The sequence below is a fragment of the Nicotiana attenuata genome, unplaced genomic scaffold, assembly GCF_001879085.1.
Source record: "Nicotiana attenuata strain UT unplaced genomic scaffold, NIATTr2, whole genome shotgun sequence".
Classification (NCBI taxonomy): domain Eukaryota; kingdom Viridiplantae; phylum Streptophyta; class Magnoliopsida; order Solanales; family Solanaceae; genus Nicotiana; species Nicotiana attenuata.
In genome coordinates, this window is record NW_017672325.1 from 163,756 (window position 1) to 177,908 (window position 14,153).

The window sequence follows — 14,153 nt, forward strand, 5'->3', positions numbered from 1 at the left end:
CACTATTTTGAATCTGAAGAGATACACCAAAGACTTTTCACAGGCCCCTACCACTTTCAACCAAAAATATTCATCCCCTCCAACAAAATTTCACACTCCCTCCCCCCGCCCCACACCCCACCCCACCCCCCCAAACTCTTCCCTTCTTTTCCAATATCTCCCACACCGCCTACCATTCTTCTCCATCTCTCTTCTCCTTTTCCTTCAATTCTACTCTTTACAACCCCCCCCACCCCGCACCCCACCCCACATACACACACCAACCAGGGGACTAAAAAGAACACTTTTTTTTACACTCTACCGACCAAAATTTCTTGATTATTTTCTACTCTTTAACAAAATCAAAGCAGCAAACTTTATTGGTTTTCATGGCTAAGTTAATAGTAGAAGTTCTTGATGCAAGTGATTTGATGCCTAAAGATGGTCAAGGCTCAGCAAGTCCTTTTGTTGAAGTAGAGTTTGATGAGCAACGCCAAAGAACTCAAACTAAAACCAAAGATCTCAACCCACAATGGAATGAAAAACTTGTGTTCAATATCAAGAATCCAAGAGATTTTGAAAACCAGACAATTTCTGTCTATGTTTATAATGACCAAAAACATGGTCACCACAAGAATTTTCTTGGTCGTGTCAAGATTTCTGGTTCTTCTGTTCCTTTTAATGAATCTGAAGCTTTAGTTCAAAGATACCCTCTTGATAAAAGAGGTATCTTTTCACATATTAAAGGTGATATTGCCTTAAAAATCTTTGCTTTTCTTGGTTCTGCTGATGTTGGTGTTGGTGGTGATAATGGGGTTTTGCCGCCGGAGAATTTTCAAACTGAGGAGCAGAATGTGAATATTGGTGAAAATAGACCAACCCCATTTACTCCATTTCAAGAAATTAACACCAACAACAATAACTTTGAAGAACAACAGTATATGAAGGAGACTGAAATCAAGAAGATGAAGAAGAAAAAGGAACCAGAGGTAAGGACTTTTCATTCTATTCCGGCACTGGCGCCTATGTCGGCGGGTCCTCCGCCTCCTCCGGCGGAGAGACCGGTGGTGGTTGAGACAAGGGCTGATTTTGCAAAGGGTGGTGGACCTATGGCTAGTAATGTAATGCAGATGCAAATGCCTGGTGGTCCAAGGCCTGAATTTGGGTTGGTTGAAACTAGGCCACCTTTGGCTGCTAGAATGGGGTATTGGGGTAGAGATAAGACTGCTAGTACTTATGATTTGGTTGAACAAATGCATTTTTTGTATATTAATGTTGTGAAAGCTAGGGATCTTCCTGTTATGGATATGTCAGGGAGTCTTGATCCTTATGTTGAGGTGAAAGTTGGGAATTACAAAGGTGTTACAAGGCATTATGAGAAGAATCAATATCCTGTGTGGAACAGTGTTTTTGCTTTCTCCAAAGAAAGATTGCAGTCTAATTTGATTGAAGTTACCGTGAAGGATAAGGATTTTGGGAAGGATGATATTGTTGGTAAAGTTGTGTTTGATATTGTTGAAGTCCCTCTTCGCGTTCCCCCCGATAGTCCTTTAGCGCCGCAGTGGTATAGGTTGGTGAATAAGAAAGGGGAGAAGGTTTCACAAGGTGAAATTATGCTTGCTGTTTGGATGGGAACTCAAGCTGATGAGGCTTTTCCTGAGGCGTGGCATTCTGATGCTCATCTGGCTAGTCAACAAAGTTTGACTAACACACGGTCCAAAGTGTATTTTTCGCCTAAGTTGTATTATCTAAGGGTTCATATTATTGAAGCTCAGGATCTTCTGCCATCAGATAGAAGCCGAATGCCTGAGGCTTATGTGAAGTTACAGCTTGGTCATCAGGGCAGGACTACGAAGCCCTCACCGATGAGACACATTAATCCGGTGTGGAATGAGGAGCTTATGTTTGTTGCATCTGAGCCTTTCGAGGAGTATCTGATCATGGATGTTGTGGATAGAGTTGGACCGGGAAAAGATGAAGTGATTGGCAGGGCTATGATATCGGTTAGAAATATTCCGACCAGAGTGGATAACGCTAAGCTACCAGATGCTGTATGGTTCAATCTTCTTAAGCCTTCTCATGCAGCAGATGATGATGAGAAGAAGAAAGAAGTGAAGTTCTCTAGCAAGATTCACCTTCGGATTTGGATAGATGCTGGCTACCATGTTCTTGATGAGTCCACACATTTTAGCAGTGATCTTCAACCATCATCGAAGCACTTGAGAAAGGCGAGTATTGGAATTCTTGAATTAGGTATTCTCAGCGCCAAGAATCTGCTACCAATGAAGGGTAAAGATGGTCGAATGACAGATGCATATTGTGTAGCTAAGTATGGGAACAAATGGGTTCGAACAAGAACACTTATTGACACTCTGGCTCCTCGATGGAACGAGCAGTTCTCTTGGGAAGTGTTTGATCCGTGTACCGTGGTCACCATTGGGGTTTTCGACAATTGCCACATCAATGGTAATCATGAAGCTAGAGATCAGAGAATCGGTAAGGTGAGAGTTAGGTTATCGACTCTGGAAACTGATCGGATCTATACACATTTTTACCCGTTGCTGGTTCTTACACCCTCTGGTTTAAGGAAACACGGGGAGCTTCATTTGGCAATAAGGTTCACTTGTACAGCTTGGGTGAACATGGTAGCACAATACGGGAGGCCGTTGCTGCCGAAGATGCATTATGTACAGCCCATTTCTGTTAGGCACATTGATTGGTTGCGGCACCAGGCAATGCAGATAGTGGCTGCAAGATTGGCCAGGGCAGAGCCACCTCTTAGAAGGGAGGTTGTTGAGTATATGCTGGATGTGGATTACCATATGTTCAGCCTCAGAAGAAGCAAAGCCAATTTCTTTCGTATAATGTCACTTCTTTCTGGGATATCAGCAGTTTGTCGATGGTTTGATGGCATTTGCAATTGGAGAAACCCTTTGACAACTATCCTTGTCCATGTGCTTTTCTTGATATTGGTTTGCTACCCAGAGCTCATTTTGCCAACAATTTTCCTCTACCTGTTTGTAATTGGCTTGTGGAACTACAGGTTTAGGCCTAGAGCTCCACCCCACATGGACTCTCGTCTTTCGCAAGCTGAAAACGCACACCCAGATGAACTGGATGAAGAATTCGATACATTCCCAACTTCCCGGCCTACTGACATGGTGAGAATGAGGTATGATCGGCTGAGAAGCGTGGCCGGGAGGGTGCAAACTGTGGTTGGAGATTTGGCAACACAAGGTGAAAGGGCTCTTGCCATACTAAGCTGGCGGGATCCAAGGGGTACTGCTATATTTATAATCCTTGCATTGGTCTGGGCTGTGTTTCTGTATGTTACTCCATTCCAAGTAGTGGCGGTGCTCGCAGGCCTTTACTGGTTGCGCCATCCGCGATTCAGGAGCAAGCTGCCATCAGTACCTGTCAACTTCTTCAAGAGATTACCATCCAAGTCTGATATGCTTTTGTGAGATGCTGCTAATGTTTTACTTTATCTATTTATTCAAGTGTAAAATAGATATATGGGTTCAGTGAATAAGTAGAATAAACAAATGAAAGAGCAGTTTCCTTGCTCCCCCATCCTGTATTAGATAACAAGTCATTTTCTTGCTTTTTGGCTTATATTGGAAATCATTCTATGAGGTTGTAGAATATAATTGTTTGTCTCGTTTAGATGTAAAAATGAAATGCATATTCATAGCCGATAACAAGTGTTCATTCTCAAATTATTTTCATTGCTAGTGTCAATTAAACTGGTTACAGAAAAAAACAGCACAGAGAAATTACTATTACTATAGCAAAGTGTATATAGCACACAAAAGCCATCATATTAGTCGTTCATACGACAAACCACAATGTCAAACTCTTGGACGATTAAGCGCATTTGGCCTCTCTGTGTAATGGCGAAAATAAAGGAGACAAAACTGATTTACTTAGATGTCAAACTCCTAGATCCAAGATTAAAAAATAGAGCTACTATTGTGAACAAGCTCAATAATATTCCACTAAGAAGAGCTATATCAACAGGACCCCAAGCGCTCTGGTGACCTAAATCCTGTATTTGCTTCTTCTCCTTGGACTCTGACCCGGCAAAGTCCATCTTTTCGGAAGAATGATTCTTACGATTCCTTAGAAACCATCCAATTAAGTTTCTGCTACCTTGATCATCTTGCTCCGGTTCATTCTTCAGCAGTGCTGTTGTTTCCTGCATTGGACTTTGACTGCAGCAACTAGTTGTTCCACAAGAAGAACCGGGTTCTTGCTCTTTTGAACAGGCGCAAGCTTCTTCTGAATTGGCGCATGGGGAGCACTTCTCATCAACTCTCTTATGTGAACCAACTTCCTTATTAATTTGGCTGAGGATCTCGATCACTTCTCCGAAGACTGACCATCTACCTATGGATGTTATGTTCACCATAGCTGAGGCACCCAGCATGCTTTCTGGACCAATCACCAGCACCTGAATGTATCCCTTAGTGTGACCCACCTAGACAGACCATTGGGAAAAGAAGAAAGTTACTCATGGGAATGAAGCTATTTGCACATAACATCAACAACAAAATCAGTGATTTCCCACAAGTGGGGGTCTAGTGAGGGTAGTGTGTATGCAGGCATTTACCCCTATCCTGAGAGGGCGTAGAAGCTGTTTCCAGTAGATACCCTCGACTAAAGAAAAATGATAAAAGTCATTCAAGAAATGAAAATGCAGCATTATTGGCATGGAGTATGAAATGTATATTAGACTTGAGCACTCTTTAACTTTTCGTAGAGCAACTTACAACTAATTTGGGTATACATAATTAAACTCTCACCGAGTAGGAGTATTATACTTCAAAAAAAAAAACGGATTCACCAAAAATACAGGAAATATTATCATGTCTCAGCAAACAACTGCATCTAGATTGAGAGGGCGTTAGAAAAGTAAAAAATTGCTGTTATCCAGATTACTGGCTTCTATGATGCTTACCAAATGAATTCCATCTGAAGCTATGTCAGTAATCCATATCCTCTCTACTTTGCCTTCCATTCCAGTATATGGAGTAAAGGACTCAAATACTGTGGTTAACTCACGGCTTCGTTGCTTCACCACATTACTAGGGACCTTCTTCATTCTTGCAGCAGGAGTGCCTGATATAGATTTGTGATACCGACATCAATCCATTAAGCAGGTTATGAAATATCAGTCCTTAAGCAATAGCATGACTCTTTGGATCTATCCATATAGTGCCAAATGAACAGCTGAAGAAAAAGCTTCAACATCTCTCACTTGTTTATGCAATATCTAGAGATTTTTGCTATAATTTTCTTCAAACTGGATTAAAGAGAAGAAATCTTTTCCTTTATTTTTCTGACTACTATATCAAGAACAATTGAAAAACTTTCAGCTCAGCTAAAAAAAACAATTGAAAAACTGAAAAGCAACATACCAGGCCTAGGGTAGAACTGTGATATATGAACTTGAGCTAACTTGTAGTCCTTAATAAGGTCAACGGTTTGAGCAAAATCTTCATCGGTTTCACCTGCAATGCAGGGTAAAAGGCATCAAACCGTGTGCAATATTTTTCAGGCAGCAGAACTGATCAAACATCTCCAGGTTTTAAGGCTAAACTCTTGATGAAGCTGAACCATTGAAAATGTCAAAAAAAATTCAGTTCGATAATCTGTTGACCAGATTTGGTACGTATCCCCCACCCACACTCACACCCATGTCGTGTCGTCACGGGTGCGGCCCCAATAGTTAAGGGTCCGAGCAACTTAGGTCTGAAGAGAGGGCCCTGACACAATGACCAGTAAAGCAACTGCCAACAGCTTTGATACTCTGGAGGAATCTTCTAATAGATCTATAGCAGTAAAGCTATGTATCCCAAGAAATAAACAAATAGAACCATTTCCCTTTTCAAAGTAGTTATGAGGATTACGATTAAAAGAAGATGTATCATTTCCTTATTCAGAAAGAATCCTCTCTTCTAAAATCAGGTTTCAAGTTATTTGATTCCGAAACTCACTACAGCAATGACCCAAACAAGGAGTTGAGAAAGGGGGGACTGGTGAATTGGTAGAATGGCCACTTGAAACTTGAAAGACTAAGCTTTCTAACTTGTGGAGATACAGGATTCAGGTCCAAATTATCTTACTAGGCAGCACAAGATGTGCAGACACATACCAGGAAATCCACAAATAATATCCGTCGCAATCTGCATCCCAGGGACCAGTTCCATCAATGTATCCACCACCTTCCTGAACTCACCCACAGTGTATTCACGATTCATTGCCTGAAATTGGTGGACAGGAAAAAGAGATGATAGTTTTGTGATAGACAACTAACTCCCTTAGCAATAACATTGTAAGGGCTATTTCACAAAGGCTGTTCGAAACCAAAAAATTTAATAAATATTATGTAATTCAAACTTACACTCAAGACTGAATCACTACCCGACTGAACTGGCACATGAAGAAAAGTGTACACACATGGATGACGTAAGACATCAGCTATCTCCTTCAGGTGCTCGAGAATATAAGGAGGATTGGTCATCCCAATTCGGAGCATTGTACTTCCATCCAAAGGAAGCTCTGCAACTATAGCGTTCAATAGAATAGGAAGATTAACTCCAATGTCGCGACCTGCAAAATTGAGAAAGACATACTACGTCTGTTATGCTTGTGCCCTACACTCTAAATATGTCATAACACTATCGCCAACTACAGCTTGTCTACTGTTCACAGCTTGAGTTTATTGCCAATACTACTCTACTAACCAAATCAAGATAATAAGCACTAGAGATGGGTAAGCATTAAGACAAGTTTAGTATATGTTGGGTTTCTGGTTTCTTAGCACTTAAATAGTTATTAAAATGGAAGCCCCCACACCCACTCTCCCTCTCTTTTTCTTTCAGAGGTTGAATGAAAGAAAAAAGAAAAGCTTAAAGCTTGAGAAATAAAATGAAATACTGATTCATTTATTTAGTAGCACATATGTTAAGGTAAAAAGGCGAATTTACCATAAGCTCCAGTGTCTTCACTACTCAGCCAGATCTCTCTCACTCCATCAGCAATGACATTTTTGACTCGGCCCACCTAAATTTAGATTCTGAATCAAAAAGCTAGAAAATTTAAAATACACATTTTGCTGCTCATATAAAAGAGGACCTACAAGGCTGTCAACTGTGTAACTTCCTAAATGACCACGGGCATGCTTCGTCTTGCAATACGTACAAGCACCTAAACAACCAACATTTATTGGAAGAATCTCAACAAACTTGTTCTTTCGGACCTGTAAGATAAATTCCAATTCCAAATGGTTTAGATAGAAAATTTACTTGAACCAATATATGGGAACTGATATAAATATAAAATCTGCACCTTTGGAAGATCAAGTGCTGGTAATGTCTTCCGGGTTAGAAGCCGAACTTCATGACCTTTCAAAGTCTCTTCCACAACTTCAACCACACGGTCAATCTGCTGAACTCCTACTATACTAACTCCTTCTAGCTCTTTCAGGTTACGGCTTCCTTGAGGGACACAACCTGCTACGACCAATGGCTTTTTCGCACTTCTGCCTTTACTTATAAGAGTATCCATGGCAGATTGACTAGGAGATTTGACTGTGCAGCTGCACCACATGAGAAGTATTAGCTGAAATGAATTAGCTTTACTACAGAAGTTCCTTTAGAGAAGCTTGAGCTACAGCAGCCAGATATTACTAGCAGCCCAGCAATAACCTGCTGAGCTTATACACGCAACGCAAGCACAAAAACCTACTTGAAAACAAATTGTTTAACTTTTGTGCATAATGCACTAGCATCTTGATTCAAAGTGTTGGAAGCAAGCCTAGGATTCATTAAAACAACAATAAATGAACTAAAATACGTGGATAAGACGCAATGCATTCATTTGCTTTGACATGAAAAGAACATGACATAAATCAAACCAAAGGCATGAGTAGACCCTATATCCAAGGAAAAACATCACTAACATGATCTTCTTCTTCCTTTTTTTTTTTTTTTTTTTTAATATTGTCACCCTCCAAACCCCCCATTCTCAAGGAGTCAACAATGGCCCTCTTCTCCCACTTTGGTCCTGTGCTGACTAAAACACCAACCTCTTGGTTGGAAGTGGAGTGCTCTTGCCACTGAAGCAACCTCACTTGTCAACACCAATAACATGACTCGAGTACGAAAAACTGAGCCAACTCCATTGTTATTAAGACCGATGGAGTAATGCAAAGCAAGGAGTCATATCTTCTCGTGGGTAAAGCAAAGCAAACTTCAAAGAGGCTTGTGCTTCATGCAGTAAAGCATAAAACAACTCGAGCAAGAATCAATGCTTCTTCGCATGTTTTTTTTTTTTTGATAAGGTAAGATTTTATTAAAGAAAACAATATCAAGCTGATACTGGGAAATTTCACAAAAAGGAAGCTGCACTTGATTACATCAAATTCCTAAATATTCTAGCAAGTCTAGCACATCACATAGATTAAAGATAGTATTCGCATTCTTCCAGAAATACAAGTGATACAGGCAGTTAAACTTTAAATATTCAAATACGCCAGTATATTAGGAGGGAAAAAGAAGAGAAAGGGGATAACAGTAGAACCTTTTGTCCTCTACATATTGGGAACTCAACTCTCTACTTTTCTTGTCTATTATCTATTAAGCTTTCTATTCTATAACTCTTTATTTATAGTCTAATTCTTTATTTCTAAACTGATATTAGCAAAATATAAAATACACTTGCAATTAAAACTAATTATGGGAATTTGGAAAAGTTCCTAAAACAATAAAATATGAAAGTTATTATTGTAAATTAATTCCTTTCTATGGAGGATTAATTAAATACTAGAAATAAGTTCTTTAAGAACACATATCTTCCTATGAGTTGATATTCAATTTGAGTTGTTGGGATTATGTTGTTATTGTTGTCCATTTTTTTTTATTAATGAAGTAATATCAATTATTATGTTATAAGAACTAAATCCCTTTTTTTTTTCGTAATTGCTGTACCTTTGGGTAAATTATGCGCTTTATTTCAAGAAGTGTATGCTCTGTTTTCGCTTCTCGCTTAAAGCACCGGGAGGCTTGTTGCATTTTGCACTTTTTTTTTCTTAAGACCCTAGCCAACTCCTAACGAAAATTTCCTGACTCTATTGATCCACCAACTTCCAAAAAGGTCAAAACTTTTTACATTTGAATACAACATCCACATAAAATCAATTCGTTACAATGAGAAAATGCCATCCCTAATTTTAAATTGATAAAAAGATGCAATCCCCAATTAGGTAGTGAAGATGAAATAGATGCAGAGTACCAGAGAAAACACAAGCCATGAGCTCTAAGCCTCTTAACAAATATTCGTTTCTATCTAACAACTTACAAATTAAATGAGCAAAATCTTTCTTATCTCCAAATGAAGACCAAAGACAAGAATGCATACTGAAAAAGAAAAGGAAAAAATTCTCACGTATTTATCATCCACAGGTCTGCCTCATCAGGGTTATCACTCAGAGCATAACCAAAAGCTGAAAGCTGACCGGCCATATACTCGGAATCACTCTGCCAGAAGAAGCAGGATATAAGATAATCAAAACAAATGCAAAAGGAACTTAAATTCAGTTGACAATAGCTGAGCAAAATAGATGCAGGGGGTCTTGAGATTGGTGGTTCACATAATGGTTGTTTTAACAATCATAGGTAAGTTAATTGAAGTCTTGAACTACTAGAGATAACTTAAGCTAGATAGCTAGTGATTCGTTCTCCATCTTTGGTAGATCAACTAGGTGGGGAAGATATAATAACGCTGATGAAACCCCTTCACTCTATGCAATTTGACCAAGCTCTAGCAGCGAATTACTTGTTCAGTTGTTCTTTGACGTCAATAATTTTCTGGTTTTTAATCCAGGCAAAAGTAGAAAGAGAAAACTGACAACTCTCACCCTACTCAAAAATTAATAGAACTTATACTCCTATTTTCTGGTTCCAACTACTGATACTACCTAGCAGAGCCAAGATCTGTAATTTAGTACATCAAACTTTCACCAAAGCTTTCTACCACACTCTTTGACTCAACCTCAGGATTCCCAATGGACCTAACTCACTCAGCTTACCTCAAAATAGTCTCAAAGATACTCTGAGCTGCAAATTTGTCTACTCACTTCCATTCAGAGAAAATTATCCAACCTATAATAAATAGCCTTGCCAACATTACAGTTGCGAAAGATGAAAACCTACTTCAGTCACAATCTTTTTCTTTCTTTGATAATGTAGAAATCCTCAAGAGTCAGCCGGACAGTTCGAAACTCCGTAGATAGTGGGCCTGCCAATCTACCCTTATTCACTTAAATACCAGACTTCTGGTAGGCAGCAGGGCTTGAACTCGTAATGTTCTCCTAAGCTACACAGCATGTGTTGCACTCTTATCACTAATCCAAAGCCCTGGGAGCAGCCAAAGCTTTTTAACCCTATTAACAGTGAAAATAAGAAGTAATAAAAAAGAAGGATATGCATCTCTCTGTACCAATTACTCTTACATGCTAAAGGAGCTCCATTAAAATGAAGCTATACAAAAATATGGTTCTATACCATCAGTAAATATTTTGAATCATGTAGACTCTTTTCAGCTAGTTCTTCTGACATTTATTTGCTTATTACAAATATAGCCACTACTTCAGTCAATAAAATACTCCTAATAGAAAAAGAGAGTAAAAAGAAGATCCCACTAAGCTCCTTCCTTGCTAACATTCTCAAGTTCTACCCTAAGGTGATAAGGTTTTACATAGTAAAAACATAAAAAGCCTAACAACAGTAGCGGCGCATAAACTATGTTCGTCAACCAAGTTTGTTCAGTGGTCGTAAGCTTATAAATCTGACCCAAATTCTCCATTTTGGTACACGCCAAAGCATTCCATTTCGGCGGATGCTTAGGTTCTCTTTCTTATATATGTAAGTGGCACTGTCAAGGTCCCAATTTTTCAATGTAAACCCAAACTTCACAATGAGGTCCTATATTATACAATTTACTCTCTGGGTTTCTTTACCCTCATAAAAAAACCATAAATGCACATAAATCACAAATCTTTCTTGCTTAAAAATCACATTTCAAACAAGTCTTTCTGAAGAAGTGAAACTTTTGATCAATAATACTCCTAAGAAATATCAGAACAATCATTTTTTTTTCAAAATGTGCATGATATAGTGAACAAAAAATGTACCTGATTATGAGAACATCCAAAAGTCTTGATGTAAATAGTCTGCAAAATATTCATATCATAGAAATAAATCATAATCAAACAAGAATACACAGTACAAACCACAAAATTCAACTAATGAGTAAAAGGGGTTCTTCAAAAGGACGAAAAAGGTTACCTGAGTGCCAGGTATTTTGGGTGCAGGTGAGTCTTGCACTACTGTTAGCTTATTCGTTACACCATTCTTTTTCCTTTGTTTTGGATTGACTCCAACGGCCGCCGGAACCGGTAACCGGAACCCTGGAGGCACTCCGGCGCCGGCACCCGCAAGTAAATCTTCAATGTCTTCCATTTGATTGCACTGCAGCGTGTGTGTGTGTGAGAGAGAGAGAGATATTTCTGTCAAAGACGAGAAGCTCAAAGGGTTCGGAACTTCGGACTTCAGAGTGGCATGGGTCAACCCCTTTTTTGGGCCCAGCGAAATCTTTTGTTTGTAACTGTTGATCCAATATTTTGGGCCCAAAGCAAAACACCACCCATCCAAAAAAAAAAAAAGGAAAATTATGGGACACGTCAAATATATACATTGTATTTACCATTCGAAGCTATCTTTTCAGCAAATTTATGATCCGTAGCTATATTAAATTTTATAGCAAATCCATGAAACAGGAGATTGATTGTTTTAACTGAAACAAGAGAGCAACAAGCTCTTGTACCTTAGATGGTTAGAGCGCCCGCGAAGTTAGCTTGAGTTCGACTCTCAACAAGAATATTTTATTTTTCTTCATTATGTATTTTTTGTTGGTTGTATTTGTTGCGCGAACGAATACAGTTGATAAGAATGCATTGTATACACCCTTGTATTTCGCCTTGGTTACTGTTGATACATGTTTTCATTGGGCGAATGAATACAATTACGCGAACGAATACAGTTGATGCAGGTTGTATTTGTTGCGTGAATGAGCGAATGAATATAATTGCCACAAGATGTATTCATTGCGCGTTTGAATACAAGTGATACAAGTTGGTAATAATTGAACAGTACCTATGAATGATAGTTCGGCAAACTATAGTTACTAGGCTCTAAACTATAGTGCTTTATGAAAATTCCTCGAGAAAAAAAATCCTAAAAAATTCACTAGGCGCCTTATTTGGTCACCCCTATTTAACATGTATCGACTTTTTTTTACAAAGATTAACTAATACCTAATTTTCGGGTAACTTCAGATAATACGCCTTTCTCTTCTTCGTTGTTGCTTTAGGATTTTTTTCTTTCTCTTGGTTGCAAAATGAGTTTTTTTTTTTTTTTTATTTTTTTATTTTATTTTTTATACAAATTGATGATTGAGGTTTATTTTTACGATATTTGAAAGTTATGTTTTAAATTTAAACTCATTTGGATTAGATTCGGGTGTTTAATCATGTGTTAAATTGTTAAAATTCAAAAAAATAAATTTCTATTTCCGGGCAATTTGTACTACAGGCTAAAAAGTATTAAGTGCTTGCAAAAATTAGTCGTACTTTAAACTAAGACAATCTTAAGTGCATCTTAAGTTTGCAGCTTCAGAAGCAAATTTTTTCAACTTCAGACTTGCTAATTTTAAGTTGATCCTAGGATGGATAAACCTAAAAAATTTTATGCAATACGGGAATAACTTCAATAATGACTCCAAACTAGTATATATGTAAATCCCCCGTTAGAAGTGTGTAAGCCGGATAAACAAATATTTAATGAAAATAACATGGGCTAGCAGATTTAATCGAAAAATTTCCAGCATATTGTGTTGGAACTTCAACACATTATAAAATTCCAGCACATTATGCTGGAATCTCAACTGTAAAAATTTCGAACTCCAGCATATTATGATGGAATTTTTCCAGGCTTTTAAGGGTGTTTTTGTTCAAATTTTATCTTTACATGAAAACGTAGTTAAATTTTGATTATTTTTAAAATCGTGATTATTTTTCAATTACCAATTGTAAATAAACAATTTCTATTTTTTTTTTTTTTGCAAATATTTATTCAACTGAAAGTTATTGGGCTTCAGTAGTTGGGCCTTTTCAGTGACTTGTAAAGGTGCACACTTGCTATAACCCATCAGACAATTAATAGCCCAGCTCAACTAATAATAAAAGAGGAATTTTCAAAAATGGCTATTGTTTAGTGGCTATTAATTTGCTATAGCAATCATTTACTTTATTACTTTTTATAGCTATGTTTTCACTTGTTATAACGTGTATTTGATGTATTCAAGCTACTCTATTCATGAATACAGTAGCAAAACTCGACGGAAAACAAGAAAGTCCAGCTAAACATAGACTGTATTCATATGTATTCGCGAGCTGTATTCGTGAATACAATAACAGAAATCTGCGGAAAAAGGTGTTCAGCCATTTAAAAACGGTAAGTGAATCAATTAACGCAAAAGACTCCTAATATAACTCAACAAACTCAATTATAACACGCAAAATTTGTATTTCCAGTTATAGAAAATATTCTCAACCGAAAAACACCCCAAAAATAGAGCAATCTTCAGAGATTCAATCCATCTTTTCTTTTTTTAGTGGTATCTTTACTAAAATATTTTTAGTGGTATCTTTACAAACAGATTATATATTGAAATTATATAATTACATTGAATACAGTTAAATACATACAATACATTGGATACATGAAATATAGTAGGTCATATATAGTGCAAAACATATGTATACATACTGCAAATACATTTGAATACATATATACATCTGAATACATAAATTATATTAATTAAAAAAATATATGAATACATTCTACAATACATTGATTACATACTGCTGGACAAAAACAGTGAAACAAAGTGAAGCTTTGAAATTATATAATTACATTGAATACAGTTAAATATAGTGAATATACTGAAAAAGCAGAAAAACCTAAAGACAATGAATACAATGAAATACAGCGAGATACATTGAATACAATGAAAAAAAAGTATCTTTTCCCTTAATCCCTGAATCATCA

The 14,153-nt window shown here is 37.5% G+C and overlaps 2 protein-coding genes across 2 annotated transcripts; one reads left to right on the plus strand and one right to left on the minus strand.

The window, feature by feature from the left end:
• The first annotated feature begins 184 nt into the window (after window positions 1-184).
• Window positions 185-3,677, plus strand: LOC109212756 (FT-interacting protein 1). Its single transcript, XM_019376427.1, has one exon. The coding sequence runs from the start codon at window positions 369-371 to the stop codon at window positions 3,441-3,443; it is 3,075 nt and encodes a 1,024-aa protein (XP_019231972.1). The 5' UTR covers window positions 185-368; the 3' UTR covers window positions 3,444-3,677.
• A 56-nt stretch (window positions 3,678-3,733) lies between these two features.
• LOC109212757 (threonylcarbamoyladenosine tRNA methylthiotransferase) lies at window positions 3,734-11,587 on the minus strand. The gene is made up of 11 exons (XM_019376429.1): window positions 11,331-11,587; window positions 11,177-11,215; window positions 9,430-9,521; window positions 7,333-7,582; window positions 7,124-7,243; window positions 6,972-7,047; window positions 6,386-6,594; window positions 6,137-6,245; window positions 5,400-5,492; window positions 4,940-5,100; window positions 3,734-4,459 (listed from the first exon to the last, which is right to left on the minus strand). The coding sequence occupies exons 1-11, from the start codon at window positions 11,502-11,504 to the stop codon at window positions 3,902-3,904; spliced, it is 1,881 nt and encodes a 626-aa protein (XP_019231974.1). The 5' UTR covers window positions 11,505-11,587; the 3' UTR covers window positions 3,734-3,901.
• Window positions 11,588-14,153: the final 2,566 nt, after the last annotated feature.